General features: G+C 42.3%; 1 protein-coding gene across 5 annotated transcripts in view; it reads left to right on the forward strand.

Moving 5' to 3' along the window:
• Nucleotides 1-232: 232 nt before the first annotated feature.
• The window catches only part of FAM126A (family with sequence similarity 126 member A), a 47,776-nt gene continuing 23,681 nt past the window's right edge, over nucleotides 233-24,327 (forward strand). For 3 of the 5 annotated variants that reach the window (XM_042043688.1, XM_042043691.1, XM_042043692.1), the window contains exons 1-2: nucleotides 233-328; nucleotides 20,286-20,365. In XM_042043688.1, the coding sequence (XP_041899622.1) occupies nucleotides 20,315-20,365 (51 nt within the window). In that variant the 5' untranslated portion in view covers nucleotides 233-328; nucleotides 20,286-20,314. Of the gene's footprint in view, nucleotides 329-5,989; nucleotides 6,093-20,285; nucleotides 20,366-24,327 lie in introns of those variants that run through there. The other 2 variants (XM_042043689.1, XM_042043690.1) reach the window with 2 other exon arrangements.

Here is a 24,327-nt window from a genome sequence, read left to right on the forward strand (position 1 = left end):
CCCGACCCACCCACGACGGGGAGCCGATGCCTTCTCCTCCGGCTTCCGTGCCCGCCCCCGGGGCGCCCTCACAGCGCGCCCACCGCTGCCACCCGGCCCCGCCGCCGCCGCCCGCCCTCGGAGCGGGCGGGCCCCGCCCATTGGGGAGCGGGGCGCGCGCACGGTCCGCTCTGCCGCGCTATTGGCTGGCGTGACCGCGCCGCGCGCTGCGGTTGGCTGCGGCCGCCGCCAGGCAGCGGTGGGGCCGGGCGGTGCCCGCCCGCCGCCGCCGCTCCCGGCGGGAGGGTGAGTTTGAGTCGCGGCCGCGGCGGAGCCGCCGGGCGGCAGGGTGAGTTCGATTCCCGACCGCTCCCGCGGGGACAACTTTTTTTCCCGCGCGGGGCTGACGCATCCCGACGGGGCGGCCGTGGCCGTCGGGGAACTCGCGGCCGACTGAGCGGAGCCCCTCTGGCTCCGGGTCCCGCGCCCCACCCTGGGGCAGCCGGCGGCGCGCGGCTGGAGCGGCCGTGACTCGCCGGGGCGGCGGTGGGTGAAGGGCGCGGGGAGGGAGGCCGGGAGGGGGCGGCGGAGTTGCCGGGGGCAGGGCGGGTGCCCGGGGTCGATGGAGGGGCAGGGCGGGTCCTTGTCCCTGGTGCGGGGCTGTGGGGCGCCGCTCCGGTACCGGCTGCGATCTTCCCCCCCTTCCCGAGGGTCCTCCCGGGGCCCCGCCGGCATCCCGGCCGTGCCTGGCCGCCCGCTCGCCGCGCGCCGCCCGCGCACGGTCCGGCTCCGGCAGGGCAGAGCGGGCAAGCGGCGGCATCGCCGGGGCGTCTGGGGCCGGCGAGGCAGCGGCGCCTTCTGCCGCCGGGAGAAGGCGGCCGGGGCTGCGGGAGAGACAAAGGAGCTGCTCCCGCGGTGTCCCCGGAGCAGGGCAGGCAGCGCGGTGCCTAGCAGCGGGCTTCCCGGCTCCACTGCAGACCTTCGTGGGGAGGTTTGGGGCAGGGTTCGGCGGCGTGCTGTGAAACGCCTTCATCCTAACCCGTCCTGTGGGCATGTTTGGTGCTCTCCTCGGCGCGGTGAGTTGGGTGCCCGCCGCGGGGATGCGGGAGGTGGCAGCAACAGTTAGAACCGCGGAGTTGGCGGCTCCTGAGCCAGCCGCAGGCTGCAGGGCTTGTGCCTCCGTGGGCTTCGTGATTTCCCGTGGCGCACATTAAATTGAAGTGACCTTCTATGTGCTTTCTGTTTCAAAGGTGACGATGAAAGCAGAGATAGTGCCCCTGGACTTGTCTTGTCCCATGTAATCCCGACAGCCGTCATGTTTGTTTCCCGTACAATTGAATTCCAGCTCTATGCCGAAAAAGCTCCTGAGCCTTAGGTTCACAGGGGAAAGGTTTGTGTACTTGAGGATTATGAAGGCTTGCTAGTGTCGACCTTTCAGAAGTTTCAGCGTACACTGCCAGTGCGTGAGGAGATGACTGTAGAAGAACAGAGTATGAAAGTTTCTGTTACACGATTGGGGTTAGGGTTGTTAGCTGCAAATTCAGATTGAGTGACTTTTTTTTGAGGCAACTTGAGTAAATTGCACTGCAAAGAGGCAAAAATCAGTATTATGAAGCAAAGTGTAGAGTGATGGCTGCATTTCATGGCATTTAAAAGGCTTTTCTGCAGTTTTTCCCTCCAATAATGGACTTGGACTCTACAGTGTTTTTTCAGAAGTTTGTGCTTTCCACAATGTCTTTGAAAGGTTTGAGTTAGAAGGGGCCTTAAAGATCATACAGTTTCACCCCTCCAAGGGTGACTTACTTTTATTCCCTCCACGTTTCAACAAGTTCTTTTGTTACAAGAAGTAAGTAGTGTTGTATGATGTGGTCAAATTCATTTGCAATCTATTGGAGTTTCATCAGTGAAATAGTTTTGGTAAAAGTAATACACTTTGAAGTTGAATTTTAGATCCTTCTGGCAGTGTTTTTGGATGTATTTTTTCCTCCATAGTAGGAAAAAAAAGTAAAAATGCAAATTTTGAAATACAGAACCCATCTGCTTCTCTTCTGTGTAATCTCTTTGTGAGGCAAGGCACTTCTAGTTGGCCTTTTATCAGAGGGATGATAATTTTGAGGAAGTTCAGTACTACTTGGGATAATTTATTAACTGTAACAATTCACTTCCTTGCAGCGGTGAGCTGTTTTAAAGGGACATATTAAATTTAATCAGAAAGCTTCTTCCAAGGAGAAAGGCTGTCAGGGACAGAATCATGCTGAAATTCTGCTGTAGTCTCCTGAATGGGCGGGTTTGCTTTCACTTGAGAGAGTCCATGGGAGACAAGTTCTCAGGCATAGCTGGGTAGTTAAGTCACTTGGATTCTAATTTGGTGAGGACTTGTATCACAAACATGTGTGTGAGATATTGCAAGGCTGGGCACTACAAGTGGTATGTGTCATCTGTGTTTTACTTAGCACAGTGGGGCTGACTCTAAGCTGGGAGAAGAGCCTGTTGGCTGATGCATGTGGCTGGGTCAAACCTAGTAGTAAGTCACTGAGTTCAAGTCTGTTTCATAGTACACATTCCTCTAAAACCCCAGTATCTTGAACCATCTGCATGTTCATGTCAGGAAATTACTTGTCGTCAAAGTGAACCTTAAGTTAAATGTTAGGTTGTCTTCATAATGTGTTACTGACTTCAATGCATGCAGTGTGAAAATGACCTTTTCATTCTTGAGGTTTAAATTTTTAGTTATCAAATGTTGGCTAATGTCTGGTTATTTTAATTAGAAAATAAATATATATTTCATGGCCTGATATAACACTGTGTTTTTTGAGGTTGTATGGAAAATGCACAGTTTGCAAAATCTGCATGATTTCTTAGAGAAAAGTCGCAGTTCCCAGACTTTCCTTTGGGACTAAGAGCTTGTGGAGTATTTGAGGCTTTCAGATGAGGCAAAAATGTTTATGTTGATGAGAATATTAAAATGCAGTAGCTCTTGGGCTCCTAACAAAGATCACCTGTGCATTCAGCAAACATACAAAGCCTCTATTGGGAAGAGCTTAGACTTAAATCCTTTAGGTGAATCGCCAGGCCAGGTTTCATTCCCAGCCCTTCCCTTTGACAAATGTGCTCTCTGCATAACCTGGCATGCTTGCTCTCTCGCAAATGGAAGATTGGGTACAAAGTTTATGCTTAGGTCTCCCATGGGACTGTGCAGGTAGTTTTGTTGGCAGAAGTGGAGGTTACACCTGTGAATCACTGCATTGTGTGTGTTACTTCAGTGTTACCAAGCAGTCAGTCTTCCAGGAGCAACGTGCATGAAATTTAAGCAGGAGATCTGATCTTGCTGTATAGGAAATGAAAACCCTGACACTGTGACCTTCCTTGTGTGCATACTCTTGTTCTCCTTGAAGTTAAGAGAACTAGAGTCCAAACTGCATATACTTCAAAGTGCAAAACTGAAGACTGCCCATCTGTAATTATCTTCTCAGGTTAGATAGTTTGACTGGAGTGACTCTGTCTCATCTCTGAGACTTCCATGGGATTATGAAAATACAGCATGCTTAAAACCTGCAGTTCATGGGCAGCGTCTTTCAGTGTGTTGGTACCTACTTGGTAGGATGTACTTGAGTTTGTTGGTTTACTGGAATTTTGTAGTTTCCCTGCTTAGGAGAATTACAGCTTTTGTTTTGTTAGTGCTGTTCTGTTTAATTGTGCAAGTGTGTGTGTGTATATATATATATATACACACATAAAAGACCACTTAAATTAGAATTGTAGGCATGAGATCTTTTCTTTCAATCTGTGTTTTCTTTCTGTTCCAGGAAAAGTAGCCCTTTTGGCATTGGCTGTCCTCAGTTGCTAGAATTGAAATGGTGATGTATGAAATGCACATTTGGAAGGGGAGAATATGTTGGAATTAAAGCATTTTTTTATTAGCATCAGTTATTTAGAAACTTAAATTGGATTAGTTTATTTGAAATGCTTTGTGAGATAATCTTGGAAGGCAGCAGCAAGGTGTCAGGATAAGGACAGAACTCTGTGTCAGTGTTGTTGAAAACAAGGAGTACTAAAGTATGAAAATGTTTTTAGTGTGTAGCAACTGCATATTGCTGCTAAGCTGTGTTTAAAGCTGCTGCTCAAGCTCTGCATGCCATTAAAATGTTTATTCCTGCAATGACCAGACTCTTTCCTCTACTCTACAACTTGTAAGTGTATGCACACACTTTTTAGATGAAGTACTTCTGCATGAACTTGAGATTTTCTCTATAAATAACTGACACTTGAATTATTTAGTTATTTGAAAACATTTGAAATTTAAAAAGTTTTCCACAAGGCTGACAGGTGAAATGCTTCTGCATTTGTTCTTTCTGTAGATCAGATTTCGATCAGAATTTGTGTTGAAACCACTTGCTTGAAAACTCAAATACTCTTGAATTAAATATTAAAAAAAACCCCAAACACCAAACCTACATCTGAAAGATCTAACAACTGTAATAGTTTTCAGTTTATAGCATTTCTAAATTAGTGCTGGATATGAGGTATTTTCTTGTACTTCTGGTGAAACTGTTTTGAAGCCTTTGCCCTAATCAGGACCATGTTCAAGAGGAGCAGAATAAAAATAGCATCTTGGCCGAGTCTGTGAGGGCAACTGTTATTTATGGCAATTTCTTTAGTAACATCCCCACATGAACTTACATGCTTTGCTAACAACTGGAAAGATAGTGAATGAAAGCAGTATGACTTACGGCCAAGTGAGTCCTGAAATTGTCTGAATGTGACCCTGTTTTGTCCTGTAGTGCCAGAAAGGAGAGGATGTTGTTGTAGTTGTTTGTGTGATGAATTAAGGGTTCTGTTTGGAAGGCTTCAGTGTAACTTACAAATGGTATACAAATGTAAAACAGACGGGTTCAATAAACAGTTGTTATTAGGAGCATTATTTATTAGAACTGGAATCAAAGGACATGGAATTTGGACACATATTTAATTATCATCACTCTTGTATACGGAGAATGCCATGCAAAGTGAGGGCATGCATGAAACACTTCTTAATTTATAAATGACCAGCAATGCTGAAGAATCATCTGATTGTTGAGACGAAGTCTTGGAAATGGGTTATCTCTTCAAAACAGATGTATGTTTTTGTTTTTCCATCTCTAACCTCTGATTATATGAAATGCTGTGTAGCAACCAAAGCATAGTGAAGAAATTTAGGTAAAAGTAGTGCTAGTAAAACGTGCTTATTGCTGATGCAAAAGTTGCTAAGTACCTGTTTTCCATCCTGATTGGCACAAGAGCTCTCATTCTAAACTTTGTGCCAAAAAAAAAAGTATATTTGGGTCACTTTTGACAGCTATTAAAGACAACTTTCTTAGGCTATCTTATCTTTTACCTTTACATTTTCTTACTTCCCTCTATTTGGAAGCTAAGCTTTATTTAAAAATAGCATAGCATGCTCTGAAACTGCACTGGGTACTAATTAACACACTTCAGTGCTTAAAGCCATGCTGTCTCCTAAGGTTTCCTGCTGTTTGCACTGGATAAATATTTATGCTTCAGCAAGGCATTAATTTCAACCTGACGAACAGTGCATACAACTTTAATATTTTGCTAATACTAAACATCGTGATTCACTACTTTTGCTATATTTTATTGCAGTTCATTTTTTTAGGAAGGGGGGCAGAATCCCGTTACACTTTAGATATGTGGTAGAGAATTATATCTAATACTCAAAAATTAAGCTGTCTAGTAGTCTGAGTATTGTACAGGAGCTAGTGCTGGGTAATATAAGGTCTCCATGAGCATCTGGTTAATGGACAAGGCTGTACTATGTCACTGTGATTTGTTTTCAAGCAGTTGAATCCTGTTCTCATAAGTAACAGCAATTATTTTCTATTTTTAATTCTTTTCACTCCTTTAATACTATTTGCTATATTAAAGGAGATGACTGGAATATGTGTAAAAGCGTTAAGTTGACCTAGTAAATTTAAAAAAATTGCATTTGACAGGTTTTTAACGCCAGCCACCTTCTCTGTCAGGATACTGTGAATATTTTCACTCTGCTGTGTAAGACACATCAGGTATGCTACAGTAACATCTCTACCTGAGGAAGTAGACTAAAGGATCTTCAGGTATAAAAATAATTTTTTTTCCCCCTGGTTAATACTCCTTTGCAGTATTTGCTGGCTGAAGGAAATTGTGTTTCTTCCAGATTTGAAGTAGGTAGACAGCAGCATCATGTATTCTGTGATGAAGGGGAGAAAAGTGTAATCAAAGTGTGGGAAGGAGCAGTGTTTGGGAGTTCCTTAGCTCTTGGTACTTGTGCTAAAGCAACAATTTTATGTTCCTTACAGTCAATTTAGACTCGATTTGCCAGTGAAATGCTGAGTATTATCCTACGGTTTGTGGTTAGTAGCACATCTGGTTAAACCAATTACTATATACTCAGTTAAAAGAATATATTTCTTATTGACTTTGTTTAGGATGTGCTGAAAGACCTGCCTGCTTCATGTCACATGCTGCAGACGTGCTACTGTTTTTACTCAGTTATAGCTTTTAGGCTCAATAAGCTGCAGTCTTTCCGCTCACATCTCTCACGTTCCTAATTATATTGACTCTGTATGTCAGGTCTAGAAAGACTAATAGGCTCCTGCATTTTTTCCCCTGCTTTGAACTAAATTCCCAATGCAGCAGCCAAAGGAGCAGGTGAGAGACTTTTGACAGTAATTCTGCACATCTGCTTACACATGCATCTGTAGCTTTGTGAGTGCTGGTATAATATTTACCAATTTCTGCCTGTCTTAAGAGAATGTGATTTATATTTGATTGTAAAGCTGAGGAAAAAAATCTGAGTTTCTTTACCCCCCTTCCTGTTTTCTCAGCAGCATAATGTGTCAGTACTGTAAATGAGGGGTATTTTTGCAACAGTTGTGTTGTGATGAGACACTTCAGACAATCAAATTTGTTCTGTTACTCAGTGAAACACAACAAAGGAAACATCTGTTCTGCGAAGTCTGCAATGATACAGCTTGAAGTAACAGGATTCTGTTGTCTCAGCTGGAATTGGTTGAAGTTTTGTTGAATTTTCAGTAATGTGTACAAATATAGCAGAACTCTTCCAGCACTTCTGCATCATGCTAGGGATTGGCTGAGTAAATTTGCAGTCTCTGCTACTTCGTTCGCTGCCTTACTGACTTTAGTTTTGTATATGTATTTTCAATATTATTCTCTTTGTTCTTAGGCTAAAATGTAAGAGTCTCTAAAGCATTTGCATTGGTTACCAAGGGTTTTTACTAGAATTGAGTGGTTATATGTGCAGTGATATTTTCTCCCAGACTGTTAGTGGCAAACTGTAGCTGCACAGGGAAAAATGATAATGATTTTCCACCCAAAACAACATAATCAGAGGAGATCTCTAAACTGTGAAGTTGCCTTGCATACATGATGCACACATTCATTCATTCCTTAAGAAAGTAATGGAAATCTTTGGTTCATTCCTATTTTAGTGGTATTCAGAAGTGGCTTAGAGATTTTGTCCTGTTTTGATAAAGAAGTGGATGCTAGTTCACCTACGCTCACAAAGCTGCAGCAATCCAGTGAAACAGTGGCAGGGACTAATTTAACCATTTACAGCTGCTTCTTGGTGTGGTAGAGTAAAAGTCCTGTATAAATTCAGTAGGAGTAGGATGTGGATACACTTGATGTCATGGGAAGAAGGAAACCTAGATGAACGTCCTGCTTGTACAGTAAATAGAGGATCAGACAAAAGTGGGAATAGGAAGTTAACTGAGTGATGAAACAGGAACCAAGTGATGCCACACTTACCCTTGAAGAAGTTCTTTAAATGCATCTATTGATGTTAAATGATGGGTGCGTGATCTTTTTGTTCTGTGCAATCAACCCCCACCCCTCAAATGTCATATTCTTTGAAAAGTGGCCATCCACTTAGATTATATTTGGTTTTTTCCTCCAGTGTGATGGGGGTTGCTTTGCTCTTGGTTCATTGCAACACTTCTTTCATAAGCTTATGACAGTTTTTACAAGCAGAACATGTTGTGTCCAAGGGTTGTTAGGCTGTTTTGGTGTCCTTCGGCTCTGGTTCATCTGAGTCCACTGCGCCCCAAATACAAGTGCAATCAATGACCAGTTTCCATGTATTGGCACAACTGTGTGCCATTCAAGTGGCTTCTCAGTTGCCTCTCGTAAGCACAATACACTCAATCAAGTTCCCAAGTTCACAAACTCGAGATTATTGTAGAAACAAATTTTGGCCACTTTGTAGTTAGGCTATAGAAATATTTTCCTGGATGTAAATCATTAATTCTGTGCTCTAAGCCAGGACTCTGAATTGATAATTAATTATAGAAACACCGCTCACTTCTAGCACTACAAGATATGTAGGTCTCAAAGAATACTCTTAAAAGACAGACCTGTCTTGAGCAGAAGACATTGTGTGATTTAATGAGAATGCAGATAAACAGGAAAAGAAGATGAATGTATGCTCTGTTATTTTTAATCTTAAACTGTGTTCTGCTACCCAAGTGATAACAATACAAATTCCTTAGAAACTTTCTGTTGTTGTGGCTTTGGAGTAATGGCAGACTATTTGGTACTATACCCTGGTCTGAACTCAGAGAGTCCTTCCAGAACCTGTATACTTTGAGTTTTATTAGTGTTCTTGGAGTAATTAATATTCTGAGCTTTAAATGCTTTCATGAAATGGGAACTTTTTGTTTTAAAAGCTTTTTCATCTAACATGAATTCAGTCTAAATTAATACGTCTCTTAACATAAGACAATTATAATCCTTTTCTGCTTTGACACTATTACGCTTTTGGGATTTGACTTTTTTTTTTTTAAATTACAATGCAGAGCAAGGCACACATAGTAGTAAATTGTCTTGTGACTCAGTTGCATATATTTCGTCTGTGCTACAGCGTTTATATGTGACAATAGAGCATTTAATGTATTGGATGTATCTTCTGAATGAGACAGAAGCGTGGGTCTGCTCTTCTTAAAAATTTTAGTTGAGAAGTCATGTTTTTCTGTAGCTTGTAAAGTATGTAAAAACCCACAAAATTGTTCTTAGTTGCTCTGAAATGTTTTTCAAATGAGTGTGTCCAGTCTTGTGAGTATATGTGGATGGGCTGTTATGGGGGTGGGGGAAAGGGAAGGGATGAGGAAGAATAAGAGAACTGTCATGAAGAGATAAAGCATATTTTTCTTGAAACTGTTTAACAGAGCTAAATACATGCATTACATGCATATATTGATGGATAATTTTAATTCTCTAATTCAACAGGGAGCAGTTATCAACCACTAAACCTAAGTCCTAAGGTTATTTGCAGTATTGATGCACCCCTCTTCTGGAAAACACACCTTTGTATGTTTTTTTTTTTTTTTCTGTGAAAATGAGCTACTAAAACACCTGTCAGTAGACTACCATAAACCTCTTCTTGCTATAAAATCTGGGATGTATTCCTAATAGCAAGGTTCCTACTTTTCTCTCGTGGTCTTTGTGGAAATGGTAGAATGGTATATGGAGATAATATTTTGCAGATAGAAAGCTATCAGGAATGATGGAGATAATATTTTTCAGATAGAAAGCCATCAGGAATGCTAATGCTGCTGCATTGGTAGGGTTAGGGTGATGGGATATGTCATAGCACTCATTTAAAATAAAGGTTCTGGAGTCAAAATCAAACCTTTCCATTGCAGTTGTATTTGATCATGTCTGATATTATGCTATGTTGTAGATCTACCCTGGGTAGCCCAGTGCGGTGACACAGCTGATCTGGAGAAGCCAATGGGAGCCCTGGGGAGAGTTCTCTTTTCTTTATGAAGGGCTGGGTGCCCTGGAATGGATTTGGCCTGAAAGCAGGGCCTGCACTTTATCAAATAAGGCTGTCCTGGCATAGGAATGGTATTCCCCAATTTAGCATTCCCACCGAAACCTTCCAAACCACAGCATCTGTGTCAGTCCCCCTTTTCCCTGCCCCCTCCCCTGCGTAAGGATGGAGAGGAGAATTAGGGGCACAAAAAGTAAAGATTACAGGTTGAAATAAGAACAATTTACTGGAAACAGCAGTGGAATAAGAAAGCAAACAGTAACAGCTACACTATCAATAACAAAGTGTACAAAATAGGCAAACACCGCTCACCATGCAGAACTGGCTAACCCAGTGCTTCCCCGAAGTGATGAGGTGGTACAGAATAGCCTCTGGGTCCTGGCCATGCCCCTCTTGGCTACTGCAAAAATTAACCCCATCCTGGCCTGAACCTGACATAAATAACTTCTGAAGCACCTGTGACTTCTGCAGCCCAGTTCTCAGTTTGTGGAGTTCCTCATGTTTTTTGGAGGCAGAAGGAAGATTCAGTTGAAATGGAAGTCCCAAGAGCTGCTGCAAAACGTCTTCCTCGTGTGGCTTGTGTAGTATTTTCTACAGTCAGTGTCTGGCTTGCAGGTAGACATCTCTGCTTTCCAAACCAAAAGAGGTGCAGATACCTAGAGCAGGGTTGGAAATAGGCAGTGTCTCCTAAAATCTCATTCTCAGCCAGCAGAGTTGGGATGTTTTGGTCAAAAGTCTTGTATTCTTAATGTTGCTGCTAAAGAGTATGTGAAGAGTCTCTCAGACTCCTGCCCCTGCTTTGTCAGCTGAGTCTTTTTCCTTCTGATAGGTCCCTGTTAAACTACTTGCCAGATGAATGCTTCTGGACTTGTATTAGCTGAAACTATGTGCTGTAATGGTAGAAGGCGTTGAAATTGTGTCTTTTACAGTTCATGCTCAGAGATGAAGTACAGCCCCTGCTCAGTTCTCCACATGCTTTTTAGTCATACTCAAGCTATTGTGCAGCATCTGCCTGTGCATGCTTTACACTGAGTGTCTTTCAGCAGCTGAATTACACAACATCTTTCTTCTCATATGTGACTGACTGTTCTGAACAAACTCTAACTTGAGATGGCTTGCAATTTTCATTTAGAAATCATAACTTGGTTTTTAAAATTAGCTTGCAGCAAATCGACTTCACAAATAGTTAAAGTGAATAACTGCCTGTAAAAGGTAATGCTGTGGTAGCATTGAAGGTTGAGAAGGCAAGGAACTACATGTCACAGCACTGCTTATTAAATAATGCTCCATGCTTTTGAAAAGACCATTGGTTGGTTCAAGACCTACATGCAATACTAAAATTAAAGCTGCAACACAATTATTCTCTCTAAAGCTTATTATATTTCACTGTTTTAAATTTGCCTTTGGGTTTTGAGAAAGCTTCCTGACTTCATAGGGATGTAGTGTACTTTGGGCTTAGGGAACGAAGGTACAAAAGAACAGTAAGTTTGTTTGGGGTTCTGTACAGAGTGTTCCTTGCAAGTGGTGAACTTGTGCAGCACTGCTGTCTGTTACAGAAGTGATAAGAGCACTGTGTCGTGTTACTGTGGAATTGCCAATGCACTGATGTTCTCAACACAAGTTATGGAAGTCTTGATACATAGAAAACAGACAAAATTTCTAAAGCTTTCTAGTTCATTCATTTGGTTAAACTTGTGCTTGTACTCATTTTAATGTTACTTAATTTAAATTCTCTTTCTTTATGATGCATATAGTTATTATCTTGATTTTTCTTTGTATGTGTTGAACAGTTAACTATATTAATCCAGAATAAGCAAGGACTTAAATTAAGACAAGATTTTTCAATTATGTGTGTTTTATTCTATCTAAGACTATGCTGTTTATATCTGTTCTTTCTTAAAGAGTCAATAAGATGTAAACAGTAATGTGCATGAAGTAAAAGAGGAAGCAAGTATATTTTAGGTGCTAAGAAAAACTGCTTTGAAAGTAATAGCTCTTACTTTATTTCCCTGTAATGAAACTATTGCTATATTACAGGTGATAGAAAAGCTAACATTTGAGGATATACTCCAGATTAAATAGCTTGAAAGAGTAGGGATTCTGCATGCCAGAGAATGGGGTGTAAGCTGACTGGACTAAGTTGTCTTACAGGTGGTCAGTTTTGACTGGCTATGGTTATCAATATGCAGATGTACTTAGAGTGTGCTTTGGTGCAGTAGGCAACAGGGAAGAAATAGTAAAATAGGATTAAAAAAGGCAGCAAGGAGGAAGTAGTTAAGGAAGATGAAAAAATAAGATTCAAGTGGAAGTTATTTTCTCTCACTTCATTTTGGCGCTGTACTGTTAGGGCTGCTTTTGTCCTGCTTAAACAAAATAGATCTGATTTACTATGGCTTGTATAAATTCAGGTGAATATATCAATGATTGTAGTCTCATATCTCTGTCCTGGTGACTTGTTTTGCTGGCGTGAGTCACTTGGTTGTCTTGGGAGAGATTTCCTCTTGGTAGTAAAGGGTAAATACAAGGTTAGTTGAGCACAAATGTGGTTTGTAATTGATTGCTAATCTGAAATTAAGCAAATAAATTTGCCAGGAGTCAAAGACGAGGATTAAAAAATTCAAAAGCCTGTGCTATTGGGAATCTTACCTTCTGCTTGAGACTTTTTAGAAAGCTTTCATCATGAATGTTTTGGGTCATGTGTGCCCATGTGACTACTTGCCAGCATTGTAAATGGCCTTGCAACCTCATGACTTCAGTCATAGGTGGTTTGTTGTTTTTTATTTTTCCCCCTCTTGACAGAATTCAAAGGTTATAGAAGACTGGGTTATACTCTGATATGTGAAGTATTTGATGCTTTACAGCCCAGAAACCTCCACGCAGTATTCTGTGGTACTGGATACTTTGCAGAAGAGACAACTGCATTTAAGACAGTTATTTATAGTTTCTGTATGGTCTAGTTGATATATGCTTGCTTTCTATAGACTATGTTTTTCCTTAATTGCTGGCAACAAAACTGAATTGAGGTCTCTCATCTGTGGCTGAATATTAGTAGATCTTTTCAAAAAAACTGTAGTGGCTATCATTCAGAAGGACTTCTCTATTTGATGGGCAAGTATATCACTTCGTCGTATTCCAAGTGGAAATTGTTTGAGAAGCATATGTACACAGGATCAGGAAGTCTTATTTAAATCTATAGCATGGAAAAGTCTGTTGACTCCTGACTCTTTAAGGCTGATGTTCCACATTGTGGTATAAAGTGTAAGCTCTAAATAAGAGCTTCTATCTAAGGCTGCTTCTGTCACTGACAGATGGGAGGGGAAAATGGGAAGCAAAACTGAATAACGCCCTTGGCAAGATGAAATTAAAATTGACTGCAGTTTCAGTTCCTAAGGTCCAGTAGTCTTTACAAACCACTGGAAACAAATGTTCAGAACACTTACCTTTGTGTGTTGACTACTGTATTATGCAGAAGACTGCAGAATGACCATAGTGAATCAGACCAGAATTTCTGAAACCTTATTGTCTAACAGTGGCTGTTAATAGAGGCCAAGAAAGGAACTGAGAGAAAACTGGAAGAGTGTGCTGGGGAGCAACCTCTGACCCCAGCTTTCTGAACTAGAAGTGCTTATATATTTAGTGGCTCTGAGTAGATCCTTCCATGCATATGTCCAGGTGCTTTTTTTTTCCTGTGCATTTATATAAAGTTAATGTACTCAGACCTGTATGCATACTTCCTTCCTACATTGTTTTTGGTAACTCCTGTTTGTTTGGAGCCTGTCACCTATAGTATCACCTAAAACTTGTTATTTCTCTTGTTAGAAGGTGCTGAATAACCATCTCTCATTCTAGGAATTTGCTTGAGCCTGAGTCAGTGATGCTTGGTGCACCGTGGCTGTCGTCATCTTTTAAACTGAAGATGGCAATTATCAGAGAATATTTGATACCAAGTCTTTGAGCACTGTTTACAGTTGTATATCTGAATAGAGCATGTGACTGTTTCAGGCTTAGCACAATGGGGTTTTTGTTGGGGTTTTGTCAAAGTCAAGAAGTCAGACCTCACTTTTGTGGTTTCTGAAACCTGTCAGAGTGGCTTTTGGAGTCCACAGTAGCATCTGTTTCTTTTCTCAAGGGACTTCAAATGTTTTGCTACCCATTACTGCACCTACAAGTATCTGAACAGAACAGCTTGACCATATTCAAAACTGTATAGTAAATGAACAGATTACTGTATCACTAGAATGAGTTGTGCATTGACATCAGGAAAATACATTCTCCTCTTTGTCAGTCGAATCAAGAATACACTTGTCTGAGTGCTCTTTCCTGTTCTGTGCTTTACCAGGGATTGTGTCTTTGTCTCTGAAACAAGGAGAGAAAAGGGTTCAGCAATGTGAATTTTAAGTGTAGACTGTAGTCCTTAAGTGAACTTGATAAATCAAGTAGAGCTGACTAAAAGGTTTCTAATACTACTTGTACTACTTCTAAAGGTAAGAAAAATTGAGTCCTAATTGGCCCATCCCTACTTCTGTGTGCAAACTACTACAGAAGAGAAGATGAGCATTTACTAGGGACTTAAGGGTCTCTTGTGGGTCTGATGCATCCTAATGGAATGCTCACAAGTTTACTTTGTCCCTATTCTGGGGTGAGTTGACACATTTGGCTGATGGTTCATAAATAGCTTAACTTTCTGTTCCATGTTTCCCTTAAGCTAATTTTTAAATTTTTTTTAAGCAAACAATACAGACTTCCAAGCAGATACTTTACAGATTAGGTAAGGATGCAGTATATGCTTTCTCTTCTCTTCCAGCAATTCCCAGAGGGTGGGACTTGAGCAGTTTTTGGCTCCTGGTTTTGTTCTTTCCAGCTCGTGACTTTCCCTAGCAAATACCTAATACTGCGGTTTCAGAAGGTCAATTCTGCAGAACTCAAGAGTTCGTTTTTATCCAAGTCCAGCCTCCTTGTACTTAATCCAGATGCACATGCATTCTGTGGATGAATTCTGCAAACACTGGATAGCTGTCAAGAGCAAGAAAGCCACCTATTGTGAGAATTTATTTTTAAAGAAAAACCTGTGCATGTGTTGTCTGTGATGTCCTTCAAATGCATGATTTGATATTATTATATTAAAGTCTTGAGTGATGTGTATGAAAATCCAAAGCCGTTTAAGTAGATGGATGCATTAGTAAGTTTGCAAGAGAATATGTCTTAATTTGTCTTGGCTGGCCCTCCACCAGCTCAGTGCCTAGTAACTTTTTCTCCCTCCTCTATTAAAAACCAGGAAATTCAGTAAGTTCCTGATGTATTTGTGCTGTAATGGGTGAGGGGGGGAAAACTACCTTCTTAGAGACTTTGCAGAAGTCTCTTCTAAATGAGACTTGGCTTTTGTCAGATAAATTTCCTTGGTATCTTATTTGAGTTGTAATACTCACCTTGAAACAAACCAAAAATTGGTTCTATAAGGAGATTATAAGACTTATATTATTGTATTAGAGCAAGACCAATTGACAGCTCTCAGAGGCTGCTTAGGACTTGGGCATTGTTAATTATTATTTATTATAAATCCTTTCTTTGGCTGCTAATCCAAGTTGAGAGTCTTGCGGAAAATACTCCAAAGTGCTTTTAACTCAGAAGGCGCAAGCATACAGGTTGTATTAGCCATATAAATATAAACAATTAGCCATGTGTTAGCTAGACTGCATAAGCTATGCCTGCTTTCATGTGGCAGTTATGAAGATAAGACCTGCAATGAGAGAGTATCACCTAAAGTGGCTTTACTTCATGTGTGAGACAAGTTAATAACATATATGTGTCTAACAAAAATTCAACAGAGATGAACCACCTGGCTGTTACTGAGTTGCATCACAAGTGGTTGTGTGGTATTTAAATAATTGAGACTTCTTGATCTTTCCAGTAACAATCTTCATCAGGACATCCAAATGAACAAGGAGCATGGGGACATTTGAAGCGGCTTGTCACGTTTAATCAAAGTGGTATTTGATTTATGGTGACAAAAGCAAGTTGTTTTTAAAGAAATTCTCAAACTCCACTCATTTGAAATCTTTGCAGGGACTTAGTAGGAAGAGACCAAGGAAAAAATACTCATTTAAAGAGAATAACATGCTGATCTTAAAACAAGACTTCTATTGGAAAAATGCTGTGTAGTAGTTGAATTTTCATTACAGTTTTGGCATATATAAAGTATATTCTTAATATAATTTTACTTTTTTTTTTTTTTAATAATCCCCAAAGTAGCAGGTATTTATTTTATCCACTTTATGTTGCTTTAATTCTGTAGTGACTGGGACATCTCATGCTTAACAGTGGCCTATATCTTGCAGTTATATCCACTGAAACAAAGCTGTAATTAAGGCATGCTTTTTTAATCCTCTGGGTCTTTTTTTTTTTTTCTGTAAAAGGTTATTTTGGTCCACTTAGTGTTAGAAATCCCATTTTAGACTTACTTTTTGTAAACTTTTTGTGGGCTTCAGCAAAAAATTGTGTTGTTAAGTGAAATTTGTTAATCCTCCTTTTGGAACAGTCTTCGTTTTTCCAACTCTGTCCAAATATTGTGCTGGTCCAACTTGATCTGTTATTTAACTAGGACAAATGAGGCAGTCTTCAGCAAAGCAGTAGATTGTCTGCCTGTTTAAATAGATCCCACACAGCTGATGTGTGAAATTGAGGCTTTTTTTTCCTTCTAGGGGACATCAATCTAACACATAATCTTTATTTTCATGGAAAATATTTCTAAAGTTAGAGTTCTTATTTGTGGTACTCAAATGTGTGTTGCTGTGGGCTAAACAGGTATATATGGATTTTTTAGTGCATAAAGGTAAAATATGGACAGTCTATCTCCTGTGTGTTTCAACTGCCTTAACTCTCAATGGAATGCTTCTGCTACTTTAAAAATAAATATAAAAGATCTGATCAGCAAAAACTTTGCCCTGTTTCTTTTTTATAGATGTCATTTCAAAAGTTCATGCTTTTGCAAAAAAAAAAAAAAGGTCACCTTTAAATAGTTAGTCATAAAATTAGTCATAAAAACTTATTATTCTTACTCCAATGGATAATGCCAGCCAAGGATGCTCTTACTGTTTTTACTGGTCAAATGAAACCTCTCTGCTCTGGGAACCTTTAATCTGAAAATAATGCTTGATGAATCACTAGAGATAGGTGAGAAAAAAATGCATCTCTTAGATAAATGTGATATCAGCTATGGACTTGGTGTATCCAGGACTCCTCTTGACTCCAAAAATGGGATTTTTGCTTTGAACAATCAATATTAGGACAGGTATTTGTGGTGTTAGTAGGGCTCAGTAGGGAATGGTTACGATTGTCAGCTGTGCTGAAGCATGAGACGCTGCAAAAACCTTTGTCCACCTTCATAGGAATGAAAGTAGGGCTAGTAGATTGTGGGCTTCTGTAGGAACTGGTAAGGTGTTTGCTTCAGTAACTGTAGTAGGACTAGCCTTTGTGTTTGTTAGCACATGGTATTATCCTTAAAAGTTTCCCTTCACAGCAGAGTCTCTCACACAACCTATGCCGAGTATTCAGAGGTTGCTCCTCTATATTTTCATTGTTACATCTTCAGAGACTGTCAGTGCTGATCAGAAAGACTTGGTATTTAGCTAGATGAATATTCTTCATGGCAATCCTTCCTATTTCTTTGTTGATAAAGGGTGATAGGGTGGGTGAGGTTTGAATGGATCTTTGGTGATTCTGAAGTCCAGCCACCTTAGCTCAAAGTAGTGAAAATTGAAACAGGTGTCTGGCTGCTCAGGATCTTATCAAACTGGGTTTTCAATGTCTCCAGGGATGGAGACTGCTCAGCCACTCTGCCACTTGAGGCAATTTTCTGTGCTCTGAGATCCAGGGCTCCCGGGGGCTGCTCTTGCTGGTAACAACAGAAGCAAAGGTGGCAGTGAATACCTTGGCCTTTTCTGTATCTTCTCTCAGCAGATCCCTTGCTAATTCAGTCGTGGAGCCCTAGTTTTCCTGTTGCTGATGATATTTTTGCAAAAGCCCATGAACCATTCTAGAACATTGCTGATCCTCCTTCTTGCATTGATCCTTCTTACTGGGATCCTGTGATCTCCTTTGTCATGGTCATTGCAGCTGTGTCTGCCCTGACCTTGATTGACATCACTGGCCCGTTTTTCCATGTTTGTAATTATGATGTTCAGCAGAGGGCCTGCCCTTGGCTCCTCAGTCACCTGTTTCAGGAAGTGATAATCAATGCAGTCCAAAAACCACTTGGGTTGCTTGTTTCCTCTTCTGCTACCTTTCCAAGAGATAAGAGGGTAGTTCATGCTCCATGTGAGGACCAGGTGCCTGTAAATGTGAGGCTTCTTCAGCTGTATGAAGAGGGCTTCCTATGTTTTGTCTTGCTCAGGTGATGAGTAGCAAACACCTGCCATAATGTCACCCGTGTTTGTTCTGCCCTCTCATCTGTGACCTGTAAGCTCCCAGCTGTCTCATCGTCCACAGCAGGGCCAAGCTCCATGTGTCCCTGCTGCTCTCCCAAATAAAGGATGGCTTTCCTGCCTCGCAATCCTTAAAGAGCCCATATCCAGCCATGGCAGTAGTCTGGTCTCCAAAAATCAAGTGCTTACGCTTCCTTGCCCTTCCCTATTGTCCTTTCATCCTCCAAAGGCAGTGTTCTTGTAAGCTTTGTGCACACTCGTGTATCTTTCTAGGGTGGTGAGAGGCTGTTGCCACAGCTGATTTCGCCTGTCCAGGTCTGTTATTTGATGATCATGCAAGTGAGGAGAAGGGGGCATAGAAGTCTCTGGTTGCCTTATGGTATTATTGTGTATTAAAATGATTCTTAAAATGAAATTGCTGAACAGCCTGTTCGATTCCTTTTGCCATTCATGTCTGAATAGTCATTTCCACAACCCTGTCTGTGCATTGAAAGCTTTTGGCCACTACTTAAAACCTTATTTAAGTTTGTGCTTCCCCACTCCTCTTGCTTTGGAGTGTTATAGTGAGCTCTTGCTATTATCATATCTGGTTCTTGTCCCTTTAGGATTCTTAAAATATACTGTATATAGTCTGTATATGCTCTACTACAGTCTGGATTTCAGAACAAAATATTTGTATTTGTGTTATAAAAGGCAGTTCTTCCCTCTCATCTTTTCCTTGCGTGTCATTCATGGGCAAGCCCATACTTGGATATCAGTACTTCAAAACTAGTTTTAAACTGGCAAAGTAAAACTGGACTGATGCCTTAAGAGGCCTCCTAGAAACAGAGACTAGGCAGGAGTAAGGGAATAAAAGAGGTATTTATTTGAAAGGCCTTCAAAGGTGCACCCTGGGGAGCCTGAAGCTATTCTCAAAATGGACCCCAAGATGAACCCCAGGTCACGAGTTCTTCACTCTTTTATAGGTTTGGTTCATTTGCATAGCAGGATTAATTCTCCAATTAAAGCTTCAGTTTTCCCCACAGCTTAGCCCCCCCTTTAGAGGCTCTTTGGTTTATACTTTTTTGCCTAGGACAGTCTTGGTGTCCTTGGAAAGCAGGGCCGGAGAGGCTTTGTTATGTCTACCTAGCATGAGAGAGCAGAAATTAACAGGCTACAAGAAACTACACCAAGCAATACAGAATTTGAAAAATACAAAGGTTAAAACCTAAGGCATCAAGACGGGATATCTGCCATGACTGAACATTTCACCAAGACAGTGTTTATTTTTTTCTCAGATGAGTATTTAATTTTGTCTCTAGTTGAAATCCATGGGCACAGTTTGGATAAGCTAACAGCATGCTCTTTTAGTAGTTTTGTATCTTCATGCTATATTGGTCTTTTGTGTCAGAATAAGCTGCTCCAAGGGACAATTGTTTTTAAGTGATTTCTCAAAATTGAAGAGAAATCAGAAATTAGTTTCTGAAGACACTCTGCATCTCCTGTGTTCAAGTCCTACTGCTGATGATCTGCCTCTGTCTGAGATTGGGTAGAGTGTTGGGCTGGGGAGTCCGTCTTAGGCTCCATGCTGAGGCAGCAGGCTCATTGTCTTGCAGTTGCCATGGTGGGGGAGGACTGAAAGGTTTCCATCCGCCTTTATTTCAGTGACCTTTTCCACGTAGGAATAGCAGTTGACTAGGAAAAACCTAAATAGTCATTTCTCTTCAGTCCGTACAGTTTCCTCTCAAGTTCTGTAAGCTGAAAAATAAATTGAAATTGAGGAGGTAATATTTTTTGTTTTCAGAGTGCCATTTCTGCAAATCTTTGGCTTACTGAGCTTTCTACACAGTACATAGTTGGAATTTATTAAACTGCTGTATGTGAAAACTCTTGTGTTTAATGCTTCCACCAGCATGGATAAGTGAGGTACAATAAAAGTTCAAAGTAATGTCAGCATGTAAAATGTTAAAAAGTAAAAGCATGATAAGATTCTTTAAATATTCACAGAGACTTAATTTTCATCATCTGCTTAATGCAGTGACTGGAGTATTCACAACTGTGTTTGCTTACTCTTTCAGGCTGAAGGTTTTGAAGCAGATGTTGGAAGATGTTAGCTGTGGATACTGGGGTTGTGGAGGAGTGGTTATCAGAGTTCAAGGTAATACACTCTCGGGTCTTTGGCCAGAAGTGTTTGTATCACTGCTAGTGAAGTATGCAGGAGTACTTGCATCCTGTAGAAAATGAAAAATAGTAACCTTGGTGTCTCGGTTTTGGAGACAAAACTTCAGGAGGAATCACTCTGGAGTGAGTGTCTCCTCCAAAGGGAAAAGGGCCTTCCCTTTTCCTCCACCAATAAGACAAGTGGGTCACAGCAGACGAAAGTGGAAAAAAACCAAACTGTTTATTAACACCAAACAAAACCAGGGTGGAACAGGGAAAAAAAAACCTCAAAATACAGCAAATGCCCAGAGAGGGAACGGACATCCGGGCTCAGACCAGCCAGCGCCACCCTATGGGCCTGCCGGAGCCACCTGCAGGCTCCCCGGACCAACGAGGACGGAAGGGAGGCAGTGAGGCAAGGGGGGCAAGGGAAGGGAAGAAGAACAAGACAAACCAACAGAACCTTTCTCCTGGTAGCCAGAACACAAAAGAAACCCAAAGAGCAGCACAGCACTCCCAGCGCACTCCCTCCCGAGCCCCAGAGACCCCCGAGCCGTTGGGCTGAACCGTTCAATACCCCCTCGGGTCCATGGCTCTGACCCCGGCCCCAGGTCCATCCAGCGTCCTTGGGCATTGAGCGGACGGTTAAGGAATAAAGCGGCTTCATAACATCACCCCAGAACGTTCCACCCCTTGTTCCATACCGTCTGCTCAATGCCCGAATTAATACAATTCAGCTTTAAACACACACGTTTATACATATATATACAGCTAGGAATTGGATCTCTCGGGCAGGTCCCTTGACTTTGTTCTTTTGATGGCAAAGCTGGCTTCCAGGAGAATCTGGATGATCTTCTTTCCCAAATACCTCCAATGCTGTGTTCCCCCACACAATGATGTCATCAATGTACTGCAGATGTTCTGGAGCCTCACCCTTTTCCAGTGCAGTCTGGATCAGTCCATGGCAAATGGTGAGACTGTGCTTCCACCCCTGGGGCAGCCGGTTCCAGGTGTACTGCACACCCCTCCAGGTAAAAGCAAACTGAGGCCTGCACTCTGCTGCCAGAGGAATGGAGAAAAACACATTTGCAATATAAGTGGTGGCATGCCACTTCGCTGCTTTGGACTCCAGCTCATATTGGAGCTCCAACATGTCTGGCACAGCAGCGCTCAGCAGTGGAGTTATTTCATTCAAGCCGCAATAGTCCACAGTCAATCTCCATTCCCCTTCTGACCTGCATACAGGCCAAACAGGGCCTTGAGTGAGTGAAGTGGGCCTTGCTGACCACCCTTTGGCTCTCCAGCTCACCAATCATTGTGTGGATGGGAATCACAGCATCTCTATTTGTCCGGTACTGCCGTCAATGCACTGTCAAGGTGGCAGTTGGCACTCACTTCATTACCTTCAGAAGCCCAACTGCAGAAGGATTCTTGGTCAGCCCAGGCAAGGTGTTCAATTGCTGAATGCCCTCTGCCTCCACAGCAGCTATTCCAAAAGCCCACCTGAGTCCCTTTGGGTCTTTGAAATACCCACTCTGGAGAAAGTCTATGCCCAGAATACACGGGGCCTCTGGGCCAGTCACAATAGGATGTTTCTTTCACTCTTGTCCAGTTAGGCTCACACAGGCTTCAAGCAGTGACAGCTGCTGCAATCCCCCTGTCACTCCAGAAATAGAAACCGGTTCTGCCCCCACGTGTCTCGATGGAATCAAAGTGCACTGTGTGCCCGTGTCAACCAAGGCTTCGTATTTCTGTGGTTCTGATGTGCCAGGCCATCGGACCCACACTGTCCAAAAGACACGATTTTCCCTGGCCTCTGCCTGGCTAGAGGCAGGGCCCCTCTAATCCTGGTTATCATTTGAACCTTGAGCTGTTTCCCTTCTGGTGGAGCTCCCTCTCTCAGCATTACCATCCTTCAATTCACATACCCGTGCTGCCAGGACAGAAGTTGGTTTTCCATCCCACCTCCTCATGTCTTCCCCACTGTCACACAGGAAGAACCGCAGTTCAGCTCTTGGGGTGTACCCTCTCTCCCTAGCCGTGGCACGTCTGCTTCTGATAACAGGGCCTCTGGTCTGCATGGATGCGATTTGGAGAAGGCCCTCTTTCAGCTCCTTCCTGAGTTTCTGATGAGTCTTGTCCGTCCTATCTTCCACCCTCTGTATGGTCTCTGACAGACTCTTTTCCACAGCTGCGTTTCTTGCTTGTGTTGGGCCGTGCACAGTGTCTGCATACACCCAGAGCCTCCTCACCGTAGAACTCATTGTCTCATCCCCATATCACTGGTGTACATTTTACCATGTCAGGGCTCCTAATTGCTTGGTCACCTGAGAATATGATCTCTATCACTGCCAGTTCTCTCAGGCATTGAATCCCTTGTTCCATGGTTTTCTAGGGGTTTAGCTGCAGCTGGAGATCTTTCCAGCACGGGTATCTTTCCTTCACACTTCTTAAGAGCCGTGTCCAGAGACTGAGAGCTTCAGGGCCCCTTGTCATCCCTTGGTCAATACTTAGGTTGCGTGACAGGGATCCCAGATGCCTCGCTTCAGTGCCATCCAGAACTGTACCATTGCCTGCAGCATCCCAGATTTGGACCATCCAACTTAATATAGTTTCATCAGGCCATCGGGTGTAATCTTTCCTCAGGGTACAAAGGCTCTCTATGGACAGGGACTCAGTGATGATTTCAGGTTCAGATTCCTCTGCTGGCTGTGAAGGTCCTGGCTGCCCTTCATCATCCACTGAGCAAATGGATTTGGCTTTGTGTTTCTTTCGCTGGGCAGGGGCAATCGTTATTGGTTTAGGCTCCCCATCTGCTTTAGCTGCAGCCGGAGTGATGGGGGTGTCTGCCGGCTTATTCTCCTGCTCCTCTGGCTGTATCTTCTGCCCTACAGTATCTAGCAGGATGCGGTAAGCGTTAGCCAGGACCCAGCACATGGCAATGAGCTTTTTCTTTTCATCCGTGTTGTTATTGCAGCTTTCCTTCAGATACTTCCTCACCTCAGCTGGATTCTGAATTCATTCAGGAGGGAAGTTCCAGGCTACTGGGTCAGAAAACTGCTTCAGGGTCTGACCTATGTCCTCCCATACCCCACACCACTTAGGATTTTCCACAACTGGGTAGGTGTCTGGGCAACCCCTCTGGAAATCTCAGCCCTTATTTTAGACAAGCTGGAGACCACATAGAGAAACCCTGCTAGATAACATCATTAAAAAGTGGTATCTTTAACATCCAGGGGAAACTGGACACTTTCAAAAGGTGACGTGCCAGATCTGAAGGGGAAGAAGGAGATGAAGGGCTGGGAATTATCATCCCCTGCTTTACCCCTAACAAACTGGGTGTAATTGCTAATACATTCCAAAAGGAAACTACCAGGGCCAGGATGGAAAAACAACATAACATACACATTCTCAATGGTTTCCATTACTTCAGACAAACTTCGAGAGATCACTAACACCAAGCATGTTAAAATGGCAGTCCTGATTCTTATTCCTGACTTACAAAAGGTGTAAGCCAGGGACCCGACTGCCCATAGCTGTGGACATGTACTTATGGTGAGGTTCCACAGAAAAACTATTAAATCAAACAGTGTGGTTTTACTGATGTGAACTCACTACAAAAGTTATTCAAACCAAAATGTTTTTTTCCGCTTTCACGTGCCCCTTAAGTTGGGCACCAAATTTATTTCTCGGTTTTGGAGACAGAACTTAAGGAGGAAACACTCTGGAGTGAGTGTCTCCTCCAAAGGGAAAAGGGCCTCTCCCCTTTTCCTCTACCAATAAGACAAGTGGGTTACAGCAGGTGAAAGTGGAAAAAAACCAAACTGTTTATTAACACCAAACAAAACAGGGTAGAACAGGGGGAAAAAACCCCCTCAAAATACAACAAATTCCGGGAGAGGGAACAGAGACACAGTCTCGGACCAGCCGGGGCCACCTGCAGGCTCCCCGGACCGGTGA

Source organism: Corvus kubaryi, unplaced genomic scaffold, assembly GCF_017639235.1.
Source record: "Corvus kubaryi isolate FWS band 111438036 unplaced genomic scaffold, C.kubaryi_AGA036_p1.0 37398, whole genome shotgun sequence".
NCBI classification, from domain to species: Eukaryota; Metazoa; Chordata; class Aves; order Passeriformes; family Corvidae; genus Corvus; species Corvus kubaryi.